General features: G+C 39.5%; 1 protein-coding gene across 1 annotated transcript in view; it reads right to left on the bottom strand.

Annotated features, from left to right (window-relative positions):
- Window positions 1-23,220, bottom strand: part of LOC126354836 (probable ATP-dependent RNA helicase DDX60) — a 268,338-nt gene that overhangs the window by 163,532 nt on the left and 81,586 nt on the right. The window contains exon 2 of the mRNA XM_050004837.1: window positions 13,915-14,120. Within this exon, the coding sequence (XP_049860794.1) occupies window positions 13,915-14,112 (198 nt within the window). The 5' untranslated portion in view covers window positions 14,113-14,120. The remainder of the gene's footprint in view (window positions 1-13,914; window positions 14,121-23,220) is intronic.

The following is a 23,220-nucleotide window of genomic DNA, read 5'->3' on the forward strand; positions in this document are numbered from 1 at the left end:
AACATGTTGGTTAAAATAAAATGTGTACTAAGTGGTGATAAGAACAATGTAGATCATAGCACTGAATGTCAATTTTGCAGACTTTCTTTTTGTATTGATGGAGTGCAATTGTGATGTGCATGTTTTAACTAAGGAATTTAGTCAAGGATTAAGCATAAATTGCAACTGACATAGGAAAAATGAGAGACTAGAAGAGTAACAGAAAATAGAGAAGACTTTCACAAACAATGAGCAGTTCATAGGGCTCTTCATGGCAACAATATACTAGTGATCACAATCATAGGCACGTTTCAAACATCCCCCTGACGGATACCCTGAATCTGAGGGAACCTATCAAAAAGAACATTCCCCACTCTGTACATAAAATGATGCTTGGCAAGGGAGGACCACAGAAAAATATCTGGGAAGGACCACATTCATGCCTTCTCAGTGTCACGGAAGATTTACAGTACATTCTTAATTTTTAGGAGTTCCTTGTGTATAGCCAACTCCAATAGGATTAGGTTACCAAGAGTGGAACAAGATCTTCTCAACCCACACTGGAAGTGGCTTATGAGATTTCTAGATTTCATAGGGGGGGGGGGGGGGGGGGGGCGGAGAAGCATGAGCTGATCATCTGCTTTAGCATCTTTCCTACACAGTTAGCAAAAATAACACTACAATATCTGCTAGGGTGTGTGCAGTCCTTCCTTGTTTTAAGAATGGGAATTATTAGTGTTTCCCTCCCAAGGGTCAGGATATTGACCATCACTCCACATTTTATTCGAAAAGGCAAGTAGGATTTCTTTATATTCAGAGTTAAGGTGCTGTAGTATACTGTAATGTATCAGTTCACACTGGCCTGTAGCTGATCTGGTGAGCTGCAGTAATGCTCCATTCAGTTCCCTCATGGCAAAGGGGAGGTTATAAGCTTCTTCAGTTTGGAGTTGAAATGATTTTTTCTCCTCTCCCTACCTTTGTGACTGGCCTAAAAACCTGGAACTGGACTCACGGACAATGCTTCATCATAAACATACCATGCCATGTTCTGTGCTATCTCCATACATTTAGGATTCCTTTGTCTGTATGTCAGCTAATGAACATTACATCCTTTTCCCAGAGATCTTCCTTACTGATTCCCATGCTACAGTGGTAGAAGTTGACTGGTTAACGGACTTTAAAAACTTGTGCCATGATCACTTCTTGCTGTCCTCCAATGTTTACTTAGCTTTTGCTCCTGCTATACAAAATGCTCTTAAGTTCTTTTCTCATGGATTGCACTAGAGTTTTTGCAGCACTGTCTGCTTGTCCCTTATTGGTAATGTGATCCACCCAATCTTGGACACTGTCTTGGGGTTCAAATATGGCTAACTGGATGTATAGCATCCAAACTGCTTTGCAGAGCATCCACTTTGGTGGCTTTCTCTCCTTCCTTTGTACAAGGAGGACAGATATAGGGAAGTGGTTGCTGGAGTGGAGGTCATCTACCACTTCCCACTGGACAGAACCTGCAAGTGCAGGAGAGCAAACACAGTCAGATGAATGGCTGTGCAAAAATGTGCCATCATCCCTGTATTCAGGAGACACACGGTTTCAGATCTTCACTAGAGCCCTTGGAAAGTTGGAGTTGCAACCCAATAGAGTACTATATGCATTGAAAGTTCCTAAAAGAAATAACAGTGAGGGATGCTAATTGAGGAACATGATGAGTGCCTCACTATCCAATTGCTCCTGTGCCAGGAGATAAATGGAACACAAGTGTCCTGCAGGCCTAGCCTGTGTTAGGAGCTTTAGTTCTTCCACATGATTTCTGAAGCCATTTAAACTCCATTGTTGTATGTCCATTTTCTCTTGGTGAGGTTTGCCTCCCCTTTTCCTTGCACCTTGGTGGAGAGTCCAAGGTTACTAACAGATGCTGGTAGTGGTATTTATTGCTTATGTCTGTGAGGACACACTGACCTGAAGTGTGGACTATTTGACAACTATCCACCTCCATAGCTCAGTAGTTTGCATACTTAATGGTCATAAAGAGAACCCATGTTCGATTCCCTGTGCTACCAAGGATTTGTTACTGGGTGCACTCCATGCCATGGTGCCCACTGAGGAGCTACTTGACTGAAAAGTAGTGGCTTCACAGTTTGAAGAGTCAGCAAAATGGCCGGGGGAGTGGTGTTCTGACCACATGCCCCTCCATACCGCACCCGTATGGTGCTACATGGCAGAGAATAAACTGGCAGCTGGTGAAGGTCACTTGGGCCTTCAAGGCCTGGACAAGGAGTTGTTGTTTCACAACTGATGCAAAGAGATAAGAAAAGATGTAGACTTCATGGCTTTAAACAATTCTTTGCTTCAGCATATGGTACCTGTTATGTAACTTTAAGTGTTTTCTTCTGTAAATGGGACACTCTCTGCCCCATACTTGATATGGGTTGAAGCAGTAAACACATACTGGTGAAGATGTGCACTCAACATCTGATTCATGAGGTGCTTGGCTACAGTTCCCAGCAGCAGCATGACCATTACATGCCACTATAGTATGACTAAATGTTTGGCCCTTTAACACCACAAATAGATTTGGAAAATATGGGCAAATGTTTAAGTGTAAGAAACCGAACTTTATATGACTGTGTAAAACTTGCAAACTGAAAGTTAAAATGAGTGTAGTTGTTCTTCCAATATTTCGATTCTTTCCCTTCATCACAATCTCCACATCTATAACACTTTCACCTGCCCATTACTTTTGTAGCACAACGAGGTTTTTTTCAATTATGTCTTCACATGATACCACCTCATGACTGGAATTTAAAGTTCTTTGCCGTTCATCTACAGTGGGGCATTTGTTCAGCATCTTTGTAATTGACCTGAAGTGTCAGTTTCAATAAACACTGTACCATTGTGTATTCTCTTTATTGACTTCAGGTCACTTTGAATACCATCTAGACCAATGGTCATCAAAATGTGGGCTTTGGACTGTATGCAGCACAATTCAAGTATTTGTGTGGCCCGCGATTCACAGCTGTACTTTACAATTATATTCACCTAGAAATAAAAAGCTGGATCCAAAAACACTCATTAACAAACAAAAATACTTACAGAGACAGTAATACAGTGTGTTTACAGTTAAACTTTCACTATTTGTGTCAGTGTACAAGAAAACTATTTACCACATAGGTTCCCAACTTTATAGTAATAGTGTTCAGACTAAGTACTGCTGGATTTGTGTTGGTAGTAGTACCAGTGTCATGACTTGCCATTGAGCACAGGTACTGGAATGATACCATAGGACTGGAACATGAGCATCAGTGTGCATTATAGTTGCAAACAGTCAACATACATCTGGACAAGGTTAGCAGAGCTTTACTCATAAATCCTTTTATCAAAACAATAGCAATAGTGCTGCTGCTCTTCATGAGTATCGAAACATTAAAGAAATACGAAGTAGTTCTCTTTCTTCTGCACCTTGGTAGCTGCCCCTGGGAGAGGACAATGGCCAATGCATCATAAACTGCTGAAAAAGTTGCAGTTGACATGGCTGAGAATGCTGGACATAATGTGCAATCTTCTGGCAGTGCACGAACTGTGCCATGACAACTGAACATTCCATGATCCACTGTTCAAAAAGTGCTGCGAACAATTATGAAATCATATTTGTAGTGAAGTCCCAGGCTGTTGTGGGTGCAGATGGTTGATACAGTGAGCAATGTTTGTAGCCTAGAATGTAAACATGGTATATAAATAACAAATGTTATCCTTTTAATTTGGAAATTAATGTTCCGCATTTTTACTGATGTTCGTAAATTCAGCCATGAACTAAGTGAACTAGTTGCTTACATCAAGGGCAGAGGGGTAATTAGCACAGCCACTTCGAGTTACAAGATGATGAGGAGGAGGTTAGTGTTTAATAGCCCCCCACGAGGTCATTTAGAGAAAGAGCACAAGCTCAGATTAGGAAGGAATGAGGAAGGAAATTGGCCATGCTCTTTCAAAGGAACCATCCCAGCGCTTGCCTGAAGCTATTTAGGGACATCATGGAAAACCTAAAGCGGGATGGCTGGATGCGGATTTGAACTGTCATCCTTCCAAATTCAACTCCAGTGTGTTAACCACAGCACCACCTCACTTGGTGTTAGAGGATGTGAGGGGGTGAATGTTTCATTTTTTGTCTTCCAATACTGACAAGTTACAGATGTGTGTAACATGTACTGACCAGCTGCTACATTATAAATTTCAACAAAGAAGTAACATCATTTTAGAATGAGCATTAGAAAGATGGTAAGCCTGCTGTAATATAACATAATGAGTAGAAGAAAAAGACATTCAGAACATTTAGTGAACACATGTGATTAGGTCTCATATCATATAATGCATTTAAGTATAAGCACAATTATTGTTGTTAACCAATTAATCATCCACCCACACAAACATCAACACCTCGTCAGGCACTTACTGTCTGCTTGTGTGACCAGTAAGTGGATTAAGGACTGAAAAGATTATGGTTTAACAACAAAATCCAGAATATGTTAAGGAAGCATAAGCTGTTGCCTCCTCAGTACAAAAGAGAAATAAGAAATGACAACAGGTAAATGTTAGTAAAGATTCATGCATCTGTGGAAAGATCTACCCATGAATCTTTCAATAACTACCACTGTCACACTTTAGGAAAAGATCTGGCTGACAACCTGGGAAAATTTTCATCATATGTAAAATTGCTAAGCAGGTCTAAGGCTTCCACTCGGTCACTCATTGACCAGCCTGGTGCGGCAGCTGTAAATAGCAAAATGAAAGCCAAAGTTTTAAATTCTGTATTTAAGAAATTGTTCACATAGGAGAAACATACAAACAAACCCATGTTTGACCATTGAAGAGAGTCCCGCATGGACAACATAGTAAAATGCATCCCTAGCACAAACAGCTGAAAGAGTTGATAGCAAATAAGTCACCAGGTCTGGATGGAATCCCAACTAAGTTTTACAAAGAGTACTCTGCAGCATTGGCCCCTTACTTAGCTTCCACTTATCATGAATCTCTCAACCAGTGCAAAGTCGCAAGTGACGGGGGGGAAAAAGTGAAGGTGACTCTAGTACATAAAAAAGGTAAAAGAATGGACCCATAACATTACAGACCAATATCGTTATCAGGAGAAAGAAAACTGGCGTTCTACGGATCGGAGCGTGGAATGTCAGATCCCTTAATCGGGCAGGTAGGTTAGAAAATTTAAAAAGGGAAATGGATAGGTTATAGTTAGATATAGTGTGAATTAGTGAAGTTCGGTGGCAGCAGGAACAAGACTTTTGGCAAAGTGAATACAGGATTATAAATACAAAATCAAATAGGGGTAATGAATAAAAAAATAGGAGTGTGGGTAAGCTACTACAAACAGCATAGTGAACGCATTATTGTGGCAAAGATAGACACGAAGCCCACACCCACTACAGTAGTACAAGTTTATAAGCCAACTAGCTCTGCAGATGACGAAGAAATTGATGAAATGTATGATGAGATAAAAGAAATTATTCAGGTAGTGAAGGGAGATGAAAATTTAATAGTCATGGGTGACTGGAATTCGAGAGTAGGAAAAGGGAGAGAAGGAAACATATTAGGTGAATATGGATTGGGGGTAAGAAATGAAAGAGGAAGCCGTCTGGTAGAATTTTGCACAGAGCATAACTAAATCATAAGGAACACTTGGTTCAAGAATCATAAAAGAAGGTTGTATACATGGAAGAATCCTGGAGATACTAGAAGGTATCAGATAGATTATATAATGGTAAGACAGAGATTTAGGAACCAGGTTTTAAATTGTAAGACATTTCCAGGGGCAGATGTGGACTCTGACCACAATGTATTGAACTATAGATTAAAACTGAAGAAACTGCAAAAAGGTGGAGATGGGACCTGGATAAACTGACTAAACCAGAGGTTGTAGAGAGTTTCAGGGAGCGCATATTGGAACAATTTACAGGAATTGGGGAAAGAAATACAGTAGAAGGAGAATGGGTAGCTCTGAGGGATGAAGTAGTGAAGGCAGAAGAGGATCAAGTAGGTAAAAAGACGAGGGCTAGTAGAAATCCTTGGGTAACAGAAGATATATTGAATTTAATTGATGACAGGAGAAAATATAAAAATACAGTAAATGAAGCAGGCAAAAAGGAATACAAACGTCTCAAAAATGAGATAGACAGGAAATGCAAAATGGCTAAGCAGGGATGGTTGGAGGACAAATGTAAGGATGCAGAGGCTCATCTCACTAGGGGTAAGATTGATACAGCCTACAGGAAAATTAAAGAGACCTTTGGAGAAAAGAGAACCACTTGTATGAATATCAAGAGCTCAGATGGAAACCCAGTTCTAAGCAAAGAAGGGAAAGCAGAAAGGTGGAAGGAGTATATAGAGGGTCTATACAAGGGCGATGTACTTGAGGACAATATTATGAAAATGGAAGAGGATGTAGATGAAGATGAAATGGGAGATACGATACTGCATGAAGAGTTTGACAAAGCACTGAAAGACCTGAGTCGAAACAAGGCCCCAGGAGTAGACAATATTCCATTAGAACTACTGACGGCCTCGGGAGAGCCAATCCTGACAAAACTCTACCATCTGGTGAGCAAGGTGTATGAGGCAGGCGAAATTCCCTCAGACTTCAAGGAGAATATAATAATTCCAATCCCAAAGAAAGCAGGTGTTGACAAATGTGAAAATTACTGAACTATCAGTTTAATAAGTCACAGCTGCAAAATACTAATGTGAATTCTTTGCCAACAAATGGAAAAACTGGTAGAACCCGACCTCGGGGAAGATCAGTTTGAATTCCGTAGAAATATTGGAACACGTGAGGCAATACTGACCTTACGACTTATCTTAGAAGAAAGATTAAGGAAAGGCAAACCTACGTTTCTAGCATTTGTGGACTTAGAGAAAGCTTTTGACAATGTTGACTAGAATGCTTTATTTCAAATTCTAAAGGTGGCAAGGATAAAATACAAGGAGCGAAAGGCTATTTACAATTTGTACAGAAACCAGATGGCAGTTATAAGAGTCGAGGGGCATGAAATGGAAGCAGTGGTTGGGGAGGGAGTGAGACAGGGTTGTAGCCTCTCCCTGATGTTATTCAATCTGTATATTGAGCAAGCAGTAAAGGAAACAAAAGAAAAATTCGGAGTAGATATTAAAATCCATGGAGAAGAAATAAAACTTTGAGGTTTGCCGATGACATTGTAATTCTGTCAGAGACAGCAAAGGACTTGGAAGAGCAGTTGAAAGGAATGGACAGTGTCTTGAAAGAAGGATATAAGATGAACATCAACAAAAGCAAAACAAGGATAATGGAATGTAGTCGAATTAAGTCGGATGATGCTGAAGGAATTAGATTAGGAAATGAGACACTTAACGTAGTAAAGGAGTTTTGCTATTTAGGGAGCAAAATAACTGATGATTGTCGAAGTAGAGATGATATAAAATGTAGACTGGCAATGGCATGCAAAACTTTTCTAAAGAAGAGAAATTTTTTAACATCGAATATAGATTTAAGTGTCAGGAAGTCATTTCTGAAAGTATCTGTATGGAGTGTAGCCATGTATGGAAGTTAAACATGGACGATAAATAGTTTGGACAAGAAGAGAATAGAAGCTTTCGAAATGTGGTGCTACAGAAGAATGCTGAAGATTAGATGTGTAGATCACATAACTAATGAGAAGGTATTCAATAGAATTGGGGAGAAGAGGAGCTTGTAGCACAAATTGACAAGAAGAAGGGACCGGTTGGTAGGACATGTTCTGAGGCATCAAGGGATCACAAATGTAGCATTGGAGGGCAGCGTGGAGGGTAAAAATTGTAGAGGGAGACCAAGGGATAAATATACTAAGCAGATTCAGAAGGATGTAGGTTGCAGTAAGTACTGGGAGATGAAGAAGCTTGCACAGGATAGGGTAGCATGGAGAGCTGCATCAAACCAGTCTCAGGACTGAAGACCACAACAACAACGACAACATCCCTAACATCAGTTTACTGCAGAATGCTTGAACATATTCTCAGTTTTAATATAACAAATTTTCTTCAGTCCAAGATGCTTATGTCCACATGTCAACATGGTTTTAGAAAGCATCACTTGTGCGTAACTCAGTTTGCTCTTTTCTTATATGATATCCTGTGAACTATCAATGAAGGACAACAGGCAGACTGCATATTTCTAAATTTTTTGAAAGCATCTGACAAGGTGCCACACTGCAGATTGTTAACAAAGCTATAAGCATATGTAACAGGTTCCCAGATATGTGAGTGGCTCCAAGACTTCTTAAGTAATAAAAACTTGTGTGTTGTCCTCGATAACAAGTGTTCATCAGAGATCGGGGTGTCATCAGGAGTGCCCCAGGGAAGTGTGATAGGAGCACTATAATTTTCTATATGCATAAATGATCTGGCAGACACAATGGATCACAATCTGCGGTTGATTGCTAATGTCGCCACAGTGTATGAGAAAGTGTCAAAGTTGAGTGCTGTTTGAGGGTACAAGACTACATAGACAAAATTTGTAGTTGGTGTAATGAATGGCAGCTACCTCTAAATGCAGAAAAAGGAAAGTTAATGTGAATGAGTAGGAAACACAAACCCATAACATTCAGATACAGTATTAGTAATGTCCTGCTTAACGGAGACACCACATTTAAAAATCTAGACATAAAGTTGCAACGAAATAAAATGGAATGGACATGAGAGGATTGTGGTAGGGAAGATGAATGGTGGACTTCAGTTTATTGGGTGAATTTTGGGAAAGTATGGTTTATCGGTAAAGGAGACCACATACGGGATGCTAGAGTGACCTATTCTGGATCTGTACCAGGTTGGATTAAAGGAAGACATTGAAGCAATTCAGAGGCAGGCTGCTAGATTTGTTACTGGTAGGTTTGATTTAAACATAAATTTTATGGAGATGTTTCGGGAACTCGAACAGGAATCTCTGGATGGAAGGCGATGTTCTTTTCGAGGAACACTTTTAAGAGAATTTAGAGACCCAGCATTTGAAGCTGACTGCAAAATAATTCCACTGTCGCTAACATACGTTTTGCATGAGGACCACAAAGATCAGATACGTGAAATTAGGGCTCGTACAAAGAAATACAGACAGTCATTTTTCCCTTGCTCTATTTGCAAATGGAACAAGAAAGGAAATGACTAGTAATGGTGCAGGATACCCTTTGCCATGCCCTGTAGGGCGGCTTACAGAGTATGTATATAAATGTAGATGTAGATGACTCACAACTTTGGGGTTGCTGAAGGTGGTAGCAATCTGAAACCAAGAACAGTTGACTCTAGTGTTTTAAATGGTGGAACTTTTAACAATCAGTACTTGGGGCCCAGCAGCCAATTACTGTTAGACTATTAGGGGTGCATAGCATACTAATTTATGCATGTTACCAATCAATAATAAGATTGATACATATGGAGCCCAAGATGCCACCTCGCAAAGTTAGTACTGAACCTTGAGCAAAAATGCTTGATGACCACAATTCTAGACCATTCTGTATGCACAACAAAGACACCTTAGCTGAAGTGCCCTTTTTCCTTTCAACAATCACTAAAACATTTTGACATGTCTCTGGTCTGGTACCATAACTTTTCCTAATTTGTGCACAGGTGAGCTACCTTCACTGGCTCTCTTGTTGGACTGGGTAGGAATGCTTATGAGCAGCTCAACTGATTCACTGAGAGCAGGGCTGCAAGCAGCTTGGATAACAGATGTCCACCCAGACAGAGCCCCACTTGCCTGGGTAAGTCTTATACAAATGAACTGTGTTGGGTTCTCAGGAGGCTGTTGGTAATGACAGTTCTGCCTCAATAGCCATCCATTCCATCAGCAAGCAGCACACCTTGAGAATGAGGTTCTTTCAAAAAGTTTTTCCCTTCTTGTCATCCAGAATATAAAGCAAAGATCTTAATTCCCTACACCATGTTCCACATGGTGTCCACTGAAGCATGCTAAAGCTTACAGTTACAGAGAACTGGTGGTGCCCGTCAGACCCCCGGATATGAAACTTGGGGTCACCAAGCCTGTATCCAGTCAGTAAAGACTGAGTTCCCAAAAGTACTCAGCATTTGAGCACGAACTGCGGGGTATATGCGGCTTATCAGATACCACACACTGTTTCTGACTGATATGGTCTGTGTGCTACACTAGCTTCTGTGTTTCTTTTTAGGGTTCTGTACCTCAAGTCGGTAATTTTTTTTTTTTTCTATTGTTTGAAATGGACACATGTTCCTGCTGCTTCACGTCGCTCAACAGCCTTCCAGGTGGCTCTTCATGTGGTGTTATCCTGATCCACTATAGCATGAACTGGGTATATTTCTCTCTGTGTCAAAAGAGCCTTTGTTATCATCATCAGTAATCCTGTGTTTCGCTACTGAAATTAAAATCTGCTCCTACTTTTTTTTCTCTCTGGATTCATGGCATTCTAAATTCCAAATGAACTGAAAAGCCCACAGTTTATAGATGAAAGATGACCTTTTTTATGCATTTCATAGATTTACTTAGAACAGGATAGTAAGAAAGGTACTGATCCATATGATCAACTCCTTTCATATGGGCATTGTTATGATTTACAAAGACGCTTCTCCAGTTTTTCTATTTTTCTTTCCTTTATTTGTGGCAGAAGAGCCATAAATTGTTGATACCATTCTGACAACCTGATTGTCTTTCCAGGTGAGAAGAAGAATGTCACCTTTTCTACAAAAAACTATGCCACCTTTCTCCATTCTTGATGCTAAGGCTTTCAGAGTTTACTGTAAACCTCTGTTAACCCTAATAGTACCACAGACTCCAGTTTTGTTTATCGGTAGTAGCTCTGCAGCAGAGTTACTGTTACTATAGTGACCCTGGCAGATGTGGTGCCACATACCAAGATAATGATGAACTGAGAAAACAGATTTGTCCAATTTCTTCACTTCACCAGTGTAAATCTCCATATTGCAGATATAGCTTGTGTCACTCTCACACAGCATCTTAACAAGTAACCCATACTCTGTAATCTTTCGAGTGTTGTAAGTTCCTAACCTCAGTCATCCTCTCCATGGAATCATCATTTTATCCAAGGAAAACTATTGCTCCAATTTGTAAAGCATCATGAGTTTAATCCAGCACAGGTTGAACTTTGAAGATTCTTCCACAACTATTTTTCAATTTAGTGTCATTAAAATTGCCAATAAGTCCAAATATGTTCAATTCTTTTGCAACTCACTGTGCAAATATTGGGGTAGCTATTACAGGGTCTGTTGGCCAATAATCTTTGCATCTATCTTTTCTTATTTGTCACATTAGAACCATCAGGGCATGGAGTTTCTCATGTCTCTTTGTGTAACAGGAGACCATTGACTGCTTTATGCGATGTTTTACATTTCACTGAGGTTTGATCATGACAAGTGCACAAACTGTTGCAAAGCAATTCAAAAAAGTCATCACTAACATATGTATCCTCACAGAGGCTACAGAATCACATTGCATTGGAAGTGTAATCATCCCAGAGTGCTTTCAAACAGTTGTGTACGTGGTTGCCTGTCAACTTCACACCTATCATCGCTGTCATAATGGCAACAAAAATAATTCGTGTGGACAGAATCACCAATGATATTATTGGAACCACTTGACAACACTGCCTCCTTATGCTTCTTTATAGGTCTAAAAAAAATCACTGTCACTGGTTTTGTCCTCAGAACAATACACATACTCTTTCACACAGTCATTCAGATAGTCAGACTCCCTATGAATGGGTGAACACTAGTAAAAAAAACACAGAAAGCATTTCCAACTCATTCATTTTCTTCTATTTTCTTAACTGTTTGAAATATCAAAATACACTCAAGATGCTAAGCAAGTGAAAGGTACATGAAGACAGGTATGTTTGCTACATTGAGTGCAGCTTTTATGTGGTGGTCATTGCAGAAGATTTTGGAGGCAGATAAGTATCAGTGCACTGTCTGGCATGCAGTCCCATACATTCAGCACAGATATGAGCCAGTCATGTTTTGAGTTGTTATTAAACACATTGGTGTAAACATCTAGCTAGACGTAGTCTACAGGTAATTTTTAATAAACATGAGTTATCTCACGATCCTTCCACACTAAATAGTGTACGAAAAAGAGTAAACTCTGGATCCATTCAGAATTTGTTAAGACCCCTTTTTCTCAGGAATGTATACATGTATCAAGTTGAAATTTATGTCACATTCTAAAGTTTACGGCCTCTTAGGGGTGTTATAAAATTTAAAAACTCTCATTTCCTGGGATGTATGAATTATCTATATTTAATTTAGTTTGTATAGAATCTGTGATGCACGAGCCCTACTCCACACTTATCCACATTTTTTTGGAGTTGAAGTAACTAATGTCTCTTTGTGTATATTATGCGAATGCAGTTTACCACTCTCAAATAAAGGAGCTGCTTTGTTCTGACTGAACCAAATTTCAAATCACCACTGCCACTATACAGATACATAAACTGCTCAAAAAAGTTTTTCACTGAATAGTTTTTTCTTTTAGATCAGATACCTCTTTCCCAAAACTCTTTTGACCACAGGAAATTACCTATGTAATGGAGGTAAAAGTGAAAGTACATTCACCACACAGTTCAGTAGAGCACACTGAGTGTCCAGCCATGAACTGGACAATGTGGCTTGTGTATAACCCTTAATTTGTCAGCATGCCTCACAGGACCATCTCAAGCTTAGACTGTGTGTTAACTGTGACTTAATGGCAGTGAGACGTACAAAATTTAAGATTTGCCTCACAGCTTCACTCTTAGTCAACAACACAGATGAAGACTGCTACCAAAAAATTATGGCTCATAAGGAAGATGAAGGCAAATGGAAGAGCAGCATCAACCCAGGTGGAGAGCACACAATGAAATTGGTGTCTACCTGCCCATTATGAACAACAGTTCAAATCTCTTAATACTGTGGTGGGCAAAGAAGGTGGGCCAGAGAGTACCTGGAGTGGACCTTGGACCAATGGAACTCACCTGTCTTCATTGCTGAGTGCAGCTTTTATGTGACCCCTGATGGTAATTGTAGAAGGATGTGGAGCCAAGAAGTACCAGTGCACTGTCTTGCATGGCAACCCCACACATTCAGCACGGATCTGTGTCAGTCATGTCTTGAGTTGTTATTAAGTGCAGATGTCAGTCATCAACTCTCACCCTTGCCCCAGGAGGCTGAAATCAACTGAACAGAAGGGTCTGTAGTATGTGATAAGATGACTCCAATTAACCATGCTAGGGATCATTTGAAACTTGCAATGCAAAGAGGTATGAATTTTACTCGTCCATTGGGTAACATCAGGAGTGCCATTTTTGAAGGGTGAATTAGGCTTGGGCAGCAATGTATTGACTACCTCACGGAAAGCACACCAAGGACAATCCTAACATGTTACAATGCATGAGATGGGATAGCATGGTACTGAATGTTATCCAGCAGCAGATTTTGACTTCACAACTGTGCATCGATATGCACTTTCAAACAGTTTGCATTTCATTCCTGTTTTTGTTTCACATACAGTTTCTTTTTAAATTTTTTAATGATATTTATTTATGACTCCATCTTTTCCCTTCACAGTTAAAAGTCAAAGAACCCATCTTTTAAACATGTTAAAAAAATCATCTTCCTGAAAGTAGATACTGTTAGTACTAAAACAATAAGTAATGAACTATCTTTTAAAACTAGGTTCCCCAGAAGCATAATCAATAGAAAATACTTCTATTCACTTTTACTGGATACTGTAAATCATTATTTCTTTTACAGATTCAGTAGCTAGAAGATAATAGATCATATAATTAAATATTTTCCTGAGACAATTAAGTCTCTTCATTATCTACGATAATGATCGAAGCACAAATTTTAATTCATTTCTTCTGCTTCAATCATTAGCGTAGATAAAAGATAAAACCTTACCTCATCCACTTTATTTTGTTCTTCCAATGTTAGGTTAGCTGCAGCTTCTACATTATAAAAATCTTCATCATCATCATCACCAATATAGATTTCACTTTCACTAACACTCAAAGAAGTGTTGGAGTAAACACTATCTTCATCATCTGATGATAAATCTGAAGGGGTAGGTGATTTTTCTTTCTCATCTATGTCCTCCATGTCTCAATCTATAAAAAACAGTAACACCATAAAAGTTACACAAATTCAATGAAATGTAAAAAAATGAAGTGATAACAATATCACCAATTCAGAGAGAGAGAGAGAGAGAGAGAGAGAGAGAGAGAGAGAGAGAGAATTAAAAGCACCATTCAAATCTGAGCTTATAACAGCATTCAATGTAGCGTACATAAATATTTTTGTTTTTTTATTTACCCCTTTTAAACTGACTGCTGGTGTTAAGCTCATTATTAACAATTTTGCTGTAAATACAAAGCTGACCACAGAAGTAAAGTAAGAAACACTTTAAAGAGCTAAGGTATTCCTCAAATATAGATATTCAACGGTTTTCTGCAACTATGTTTCTTGTGGCTCTAAGTAATAACAATAATTCTTTTTTTTATGAGCTCAGAACCTAAAAGAGAAAAACACATGAATATGTACAAAACTATCAAAGAAAAGACAAGCTACTCAGAACAAGGCAAAAGAACATTGCGTATTATTAAATTACACACCAAAAGGACAGAAACAAAGTGCAGCATACTGTGTCAATCAATCCTTTCTAAATAAAAAAAAAGCCAAGCTCTCAATGTAACTTCATACACGTACACATCACCGATGGATATGTAAATGGTTACATTTTCAGTTCTGTGTCACGGGTACAATGACCATCAGAGTATATTAGTGTTGTTTATCTTAAATGGGTTACCAAGTCTGATAGTTAGTTACATGTTCCATAGATCAGTTGAGCGATCCTTTTATTGAAATGATGTGGAATGAGTTAGTTTACTTGTATACATGATTAGTGTTGACATTAACGAGCTTATTTTTAGTCCTACTCATGTAACTATACTTAATTTTCTTCCTTTTTCTTTTCTTTTTTACTGGCTAACAGTTTTTAAATATAAATCTCTCAATGGAACATAAGGAGTTGTCCAGGAAAAAGGATTTTAAATTAGATTACAAAGTTGCTTTGCTCTCTTTCAAGACATTTTATGTTAATAGGCAAATGATCCAAAATATTTGTTCCTTCTTATTGAGCCACTGACAGCTTTAACCATAGGTAATAAAGGTCATTTTTCCACTAGTGTTGTAATTATAGATATTACTGATCTTCTAAAATTATGACAAATTTCAGTATTGAATATATGTACTGTGGCGGTGTAGTTCAATAGCCTAGCAGGTGACTACACGACTTCCAATGGTGAACACTACATATTCTTACTGCTCACTTCTCTACAATCAATTCTTTCTTTCTAAGTGGTGAGTTACCCAAGAAAATTATTCCGTAAGACATTACTGAGTGGACATATGCCAAATATGTCAGATGGTTGATATATTTGTTTCCAACATTAGTAGTTCTATCAAGTGCAAAAGCAGTCAAACTTCACTGTTTGAGAAGCCCAGTACTATGCTTCTTCCAGTTCAAGCTTTCATCAGTGTGTACATCCAAAAATTTGGAGCATTGTACCGTATTTACAAACCCTGCTCATATGGTACATTTACCGTTGATATGACTACTTGTAGTAGAGGATTGAACGTATTCTGTTTCTTCCTTTCTTTCTTTATTTTTTTTTTTTTTTTTAATGGGTGAGGCGATTTTCAGAGAATCACTTAACAATCCTTTGGAAAATATCAGTTACCAACTATTCTGTCACTTGCTCTTTAGTGAGATTTGTTATAACATTTGTAACGTCTGCAAAAAGTAATAATTTTGCTTGTTGAATGTGAAGTGGAAGGTCATTCACATATACAGGGTGGTCCTTTGATTGTGACCGAGCCAAATATCTCACAGAACAAGCATCAAATGAAAGAACTACAAGGAACGAAACTCATCTAGCTTGAAGGGGAAAACCAGATGGCACTACGGTTGGCACACTAGATGGCGCTGCCATAGGTCAAACAGATATCAACTGTGTTTTTTTGAATAGGAACCCCCATTTTTGTTACATATTCGTGTAGTACATAAAGAAATATGAATGTTTTAGTTGGACCACTTTTTTCACTTTCTGATGGATGGCGCTGTAATAGCCACAAACATATGGCTCACAATTTTAGACAAACAGTTGCTAACAGGTAGGTTTTTTACGTTAAAATACAGAACATAGGTACGTTTGAACATTTTATTTCAGTTGTTCCAATGTCATACATGTACCTTTGTGAACTTATCATTTCTCAGAACGCATGCTGTTACAGCGTGATTACCTGTAAATACCATATTAATGCAATAAATACTCAAAATGATGCCTGTCAACCTCAATGCATTTTGCAATATGTGTAACGACATTCCTCTCAACAGCGAGTAGTTCGCCTTCTGTAATGTTTGCACATGCACTGACAACGCATTGTCAGTGGGTCACAATAACAAATATCCTTCAACTTTCCCCACAGTAAGAATTCCAGGGACATGAGATCCAGTGAACGTGCGGGCCATGGTATGGTGCTTCGACGACCAATCCACCTGTCATGAAATAAGCTATTCAATACCACTTCAACCGCACATGAGCTATGTGCTGGACATCCATCATGTTGGAAGTACATCGCCATCCTGTCATGCAGTGAAACATCTTGTAGTAACATCGGTAGAACATTACGTAGGAAATCAGCATACATTGCACTATTTAGATTGCCATCGACAAAATTGGGGCCAATTATCCTTCCTTCCATAATGCCGCACCATACATTAATCCGCCAAGGTTGCAGATGTTCCACTTGTCACAGTCACCGTGGATTTTCCGTTGCCCAATAGTGCATATAATGCCGGTTTACGTTAACACTATTGGTGAATGATGCTTCGTCGCTAAATAGAACACGTGCAAAAAATCTGTCATTTTCCCGTAGTTTCTTTTGTGCCTAGTGGCAAAAATGTACATGACATTCAAAGTTGTCACCATGCAATTCCTGGTAGATAGAAGTATGGTACGGGTGCAATCAATATTGATGTAGCATTCTCAACACTGACATTTCTGGGATTCCTGATTATCGCGCAATTTGTCTGCTACTGATGTGCGAATTAGCCGCGACAACACCTAAAACACCTACTTGGGCACTTGCAGGTCGTGGATGATATTTCACATGTGGCTGAACACTTCCTGTTTCCTTAAATAATGTAACTATCCGGCGAACGGTCCGGACACTGGATGATGTCGTCAAGATACCGAGCAGCATACATCGCACATGCCCTTTGGGCATTTTGATCACAATAGCCATACATCAACACAATATCGACCTTTTCTGCAATGAGTAAATGGTCCATTTTAACACGAGTAATGTATCACGAAGCAAATACCGTTCACACAGGCAGAATGTTACATGATACCACGTACTTATATGTTTGTGACTGTTACAGTGCCATCTATCACAAAGCGAAAAAAGTGGTCCAATAAAACATTCATATTTCTTTATGTACTGCACGAATATGAAATAAAAAATGGGGGTTCCTATTTTAAAAAATGCAGTTGATATCCGTTGGACCTATGGCAGTGCCAACTAGCAGGCCAATCATAGTGCCATGTGGTTTCCCCCTTCAAGCTAGACGAGTTTCGTTCTTTGTACTTTTTTCGTTTGATACTTATTTCATGAGATATTTGGCCCAGTCACTATCGATGGACCACCCTGTGTAAGGGATAGAAATGGAACCAAAAATTGAACCCTATGGGATGCACTTTGTGATCTCTCTTCATCCACCCCCTCTATCACTTAAGTAAGTCTTCTACCTTTCTAACATTGTAACATTGGCTGAATTTACCTTTAACATTCTGTCTGTTATGTATGATTCATACCAGAAGTGCATAAAACCATCAATCACATAAAACACTAAGAGAGTAACATGATCTACAACATCAAACGCCTTTGAAAGATTACAAAAAATACCAACTGGCGATGTATTATTATTTAAGTCTTATACTTTTTGATAAGTGAATGTATAAATAGAATTCTCAGTCGAGCAACCCTTCAGCAATCCAATGTGTGATACACTAAGTAAATTGGTTCCACTTAAGTGTGTGACTACTCTTAAGTACTTCACTTTTTCAGAGGTTTTGAAAAGGGTGTCAGCAAGGGAATTACATGATAATGTTTAAGATGCTAGTCACCTTCTTGTGAAATGATTTACCAACAGCATATTTAAACCTGCATAAACATTGCATATACCACTAAGGACATAATTCAATTGGATTTTATTATTCCTGCAGGATTACATAGTGTACAGTGAATGTACATATAATACAGGACACATCAAAAATAGAAAACATTATTACATATTTCCTAACCATTTTTCATACATTCTAACATAACTGATTATAAGTGAAATATGTGTAAATTTAGTGTGATAAGTACTCTCCAATGCCATAAAATTACTTTTCCACCAGATATCTTTGAGGTTCCTTAAAAACTTCATGTCATACACATTGTCAAGCAGTTTTTTAGGCAGACTTCTTAATATTTTGTTACCTGAGTGCTGGAGTCCTTTTTCAAACATTGTCACTTGACAGGGTATGTCATTCTTCCTCCGTGTTGTGGGTGTGTACACTAGTTTTGAATTCCACTCTGCACTATTCATGGTGATATATAGTTTTATACATGCACAAGGATGCCAAAAGTAAGATGCCTAGTCTTTTGAAGCAATTTCTGCCTGTTTCAGACGTTTTTCTTCTTAATATGATATCTTTTAATTTCTTGAATGTTTGAGTTTCCCACACTATTACTCCATACTACAGGCAGGGTTTAAAGAATCCATTGTATACTGTGCACAGAAGCTGTTTGTCTGCATACTGTGTAAGCTGCCTCATTATGAATATGATGGCGATGAGTTTCTTACTGATAGAAGTAATATGTTGTTTCCATTTCAGCTCATTATCCACAGTAATAACTAAGAATCTCAAAGATTCTACTTCCTCCAGTATCATTACATAAACCTCTAAACCTATGTGCGCAGCCTTCTTTTGTAGGTTTATAACAAGTCCAGGAGCCACTGAGCTGTGGGGTTTGCAGATATGTTGAAATACTCTCTGAAGAGACTGATAGTTCCGTAAATCCAATCGTATCTAATAAGTGATATCACGTAATACATTAAATCTCATGAAATTTGCTATTTCATTTGTTTACTTGTATGTCATGTTTGTCAAACATGTTTGCAATATTTTGCATTCACTAATGAAGCCATAATCAAGAAAAATTAGGTTAGCATTGTTGTTTTTCAGTATTTTATATAATATGATCTACACTCCTGGAAATGGAAAAAAGAACACATCGACACCGGTGTGTCAGACCCACCATACTTGCTCTGGACACTGCGAGAGGGCTGTACAAGCAATGATCACACGCACGGCACAGCGGACACACCAGGAACCGCGGTGTTGGCCGTCGAATGGCGCTAGCTGCGCAGCATTTGTGCACCGCTGTCAGTGTCAGCCAGTTTGCCGTGGCATACGGAGCTCCATTACAGTCTTTAACACTGGTAGCATGCCGCGACAGCATGGACGTGAACCGTATGTGCAGTTGACGGACTTTGAGCGAGGGCGTATAGTGGGCATGCGGGAGGCCGGGTGGACGTACCGCCGAATTGCTCAACACGTGGGGTGTGAGGTCTCCACAGTACATCGATGTTGTCGCCAGTGGTCGGCGGAAGGTGCACGTGCCCGTCGACCTGGGACCGGACCGCAGCGACGCACGGATGCACACCAAGACCGTAGGATCCTACGCAGTGCCGTAGGGGACCGCACCGCCACTTCCCAGCAAATTAGGAACACTGTTGCTCCTGGGGTATCGGCGAGGACCATTCACAACCGTCTCCATGAAGCTGGGCTACAGTCCCGCACACCATTAGGCCGTCTTCCACTCACGCCCCAACATCGTGCAGCCTGCCTCCAGTGGTGTCGCGACAGGCGTGGATGGAGGGACGAATGGAGACGTGTCGTCTTCAGCGATGAGAGTTGCTTCTGCCTTGGTGCCAATGATGGTCGTATGCGTGTTTGGCGCCGTGCAGGTGAGCGCCACAATCAGGACTGCATATGACCGAGGCACACAGGGCCAACACCCGGCATCATGGTGTGGGGAACGATCACCTACACTGGCCGTACACCTCTGGTGATTGTCGAGGGGACACTGAATAGTGCACAGTACATCCAAACCGTCATCGAACCCATCGTTCTACCATTCCTAGACCGGCAAGGGAACTTGCTGTTCCAACAGGACAATGCACGTCCGCATGTATCCCGTGCCACCCAATGTGCTCTAGAAGGTGTAAGTCAACTACCCTGGCCAGCAAGATCTCCGGATCTGTCCCCCATTGAGCATGTTTGGGACTGGATGATCGTCTCACGCGGTCTGCACGTCCAGCACGAATGCTGGTCCAACTGAGGCGCCAGGTGGAAATGGCATGGCAAGCCGTTCCTCAGGACTACATCCAGCATCTCTACGATCGTCTCCATGGGAGAATAGCAGCCTGCATTGCTGCGAAAGGTGGATATACACTGTACTAGTGCCAACATTGTGCATGCTCTGTTGCCTGTGTCTATGTGCCTGTGGTTCTGTCAGTGTGATCATGTGATGTATCTGACCCCAGGAATGTGTCAATAAAGTTTCCCCTTCCTGGGACAATGAATTCACGGTGTTCTTATTTCAATTTCCAGGAGTGTATATTTTATGTAAAAATCTTTTATACTGTATATGACAATTTCAGCATAAAATACACAACGTTTTGTGGATAGTTACTAATAATATTGGTTGGAAAGCAGACAAGCTGGGATAAAGACTGAATTTTTGAATGGCAGCAAATATAGAGAAGGGAAAGTAAGCATGCACGAGTTTAGTGAAATACAGCTAAGAAAACTGATGCACCTGGACAACCCTTTACATGAGTTAATTCAGACTGACGCACTGCAACAATGTCTACCAAACCGGGTTCAGTGTGGCCTAGTTTATGGGCCAGATAACTCAATTGAAGAATTGTGTGTGGATGAGCTAGAGCATGTATGACAAAGTCATGACAGTTCAACAAAAGTAGGGGAGAGTACCAACACCAGAGTGGTGGGTTCTCTCAAAATAAAAAATATTATAACAGTAACAGACAAAATAACTATGGTAACAGGAACAATGGTCAAAATAGCAACTATTACAGACAAGACACCAACTCAAATCAGAACAGAGAGTATAGACAGGAAATCAGTTAAGCACCCCATTGAGGGTCTGTCAGTTTGAGGTGAGGAGAAAAACTCGTAACCAGGCTAGGAGTAGGTCACACCACCAACATCACACAGGTAAAGTAGGAACTGCCAAGCTAATGGAAGTGAGTGTGGAAGTGAGCGTTTGGCATCATTGGCAGGGAGGCCCCCTATAGGGCAGGTCCAGCGGCCTTGGTGCAGGTCTTATTACATTCGACGCCACACTGGGCGACCTGCGCACCGGATGGGGATGAAATGATGATGAAGACAACACAACACCCAGTCCCTGAGCAGAGAAAATCCCAGACCCAGCCAGGAATTGAACCCGGGCCCCTTAGGATGGGAGTCCGTCACACTGACCATTCAGCTATTGGGGCGGATAACAAGGTAATAATGTAAATAAGCACTATGAATTTTGGAACTATATCTTAAAAGAATGAGTAATGATGACACAAAGCAGTTATAAGCTTAGTGATGAGGACCTGACAAATTTATTTAACAAGTGTGTATCCAAGGATGGTTATAATGATTATTATAGTATTGCTAGTTTGTTTGTTAATGGTGATGATCCGGTTTTGTCTGATGTAGTAGCAAGCCAAAATGATAATTTTGTACACAAAAATATTGATGCTTTAGTAGCTGATCCATGTGACGATGATGTAGCGGTAGAGAGATTTGACATTGTAGCTGAGGTCCATGCAGGTGCATGTGACTCATATGATTATGATGATGATGATGACTACAACATTATCTTGTTTAAAGGGGAGCTTGATGGGATGATTTTTGTAGAAGTATTGGGAGATGACGTTAATAATAGACAGTTAGTAGGTATTGATGATTTGACGAGTGGTCTTCTACTGATGTCAGGGAGATTTTGGCTAAGAGTAATGATAAGAATGAATAAACTGAGCAGGTAGCTTACAATGTTTTAGAGGTTTTAAAAAAGCAAGAAGTCAGTGAAGAGAAATGTAGCAATGATGATGATTATTTGGAATTTGAGAACACACACAAATAAACAATAAGTGTTAATTCAGGCAGTCAGCAAAGTATAATTAGTGAGTCCTCTTACACAGAAAGCAGTAGTTTGTCAGATCCAGAAGAAATTCAGTCTAATAGTCATATGTCTTTGTATAATTTACAAAGAGCTTCAGCGAATAAGCAATAGTCACACATTAATTTTGATTTTAAGGAAATAGAAAAGGAAGTGAAAGTTGATAAACAAGAGGTACCTGGTAGTCTATATTTTGAAATAACAATTGAGAATTGGAAAAGCATGTGTCTAAGAGACGCAAGTAGTCCTATTTGTTGTACATCTGGTAAACTAAGAGACAGGTTGAAAAACAGTGCTTCATACACGGAATTTCCTGTAACAGATGTTAAAATTAAGGGAGCTACAGGTAAGTGCAGTAAGCCAATTTCCAAACAGGCTTTGATTTCATTTTTAACTGGGGATTTATTGTTTGAACAAGGATGTTTTGTGGTGGTAGACCTAAATGAAGATATTCTGTTGGGCATGAATTGGATGATAAAATCAAATACAATTTTTGATTGGGAAATTAAAAATATGTTTCACAGAACCAAAATCTGGTAGTTCTGGTGAGATCAAATTACATAATTACATTTAAAGTGTACAGAAAACTGCAGTAATCAGATAGGAAAAATTGAATTTTCTGATGACAAGTGCATTGAAGGTTTAGAGGAGGAACAGGAGGACAATTCTGATAGTAATAGTTTTTCACAGTTTGCAAATGTCACAGTCAGTCAATGATAAAAGTAAATATTGCAGATGGCTTATCTAATTCTGAGAGGGAAGATTTAGATCAGTTTCTGAGGGAATATTGTGACGATTTTTGTAATAAGCAAGGAAAGTTAAAAATTATGTCTGCAAATTAAAAATGAGACAGCATGATCCATTTGTTATCAAACCATACGGGGTCCCAATTTGCAA

The sequence above is a fragment of the Schistocerca gregaria genome, chromosome 1 (assembly GCF_023897955.1).
Source record: "Schistocerca gregaria isolate iqSchGreg1 chromosome 1, iqSchGreg1.2, whole genome shotgun sequence".
Taxonomy (NCBI): Eukaryota; Metazoa; Arthropoda; class Insecta; order Orthoptera; family Acrididae; genus Schistocerca; species Schistocerca gregaria.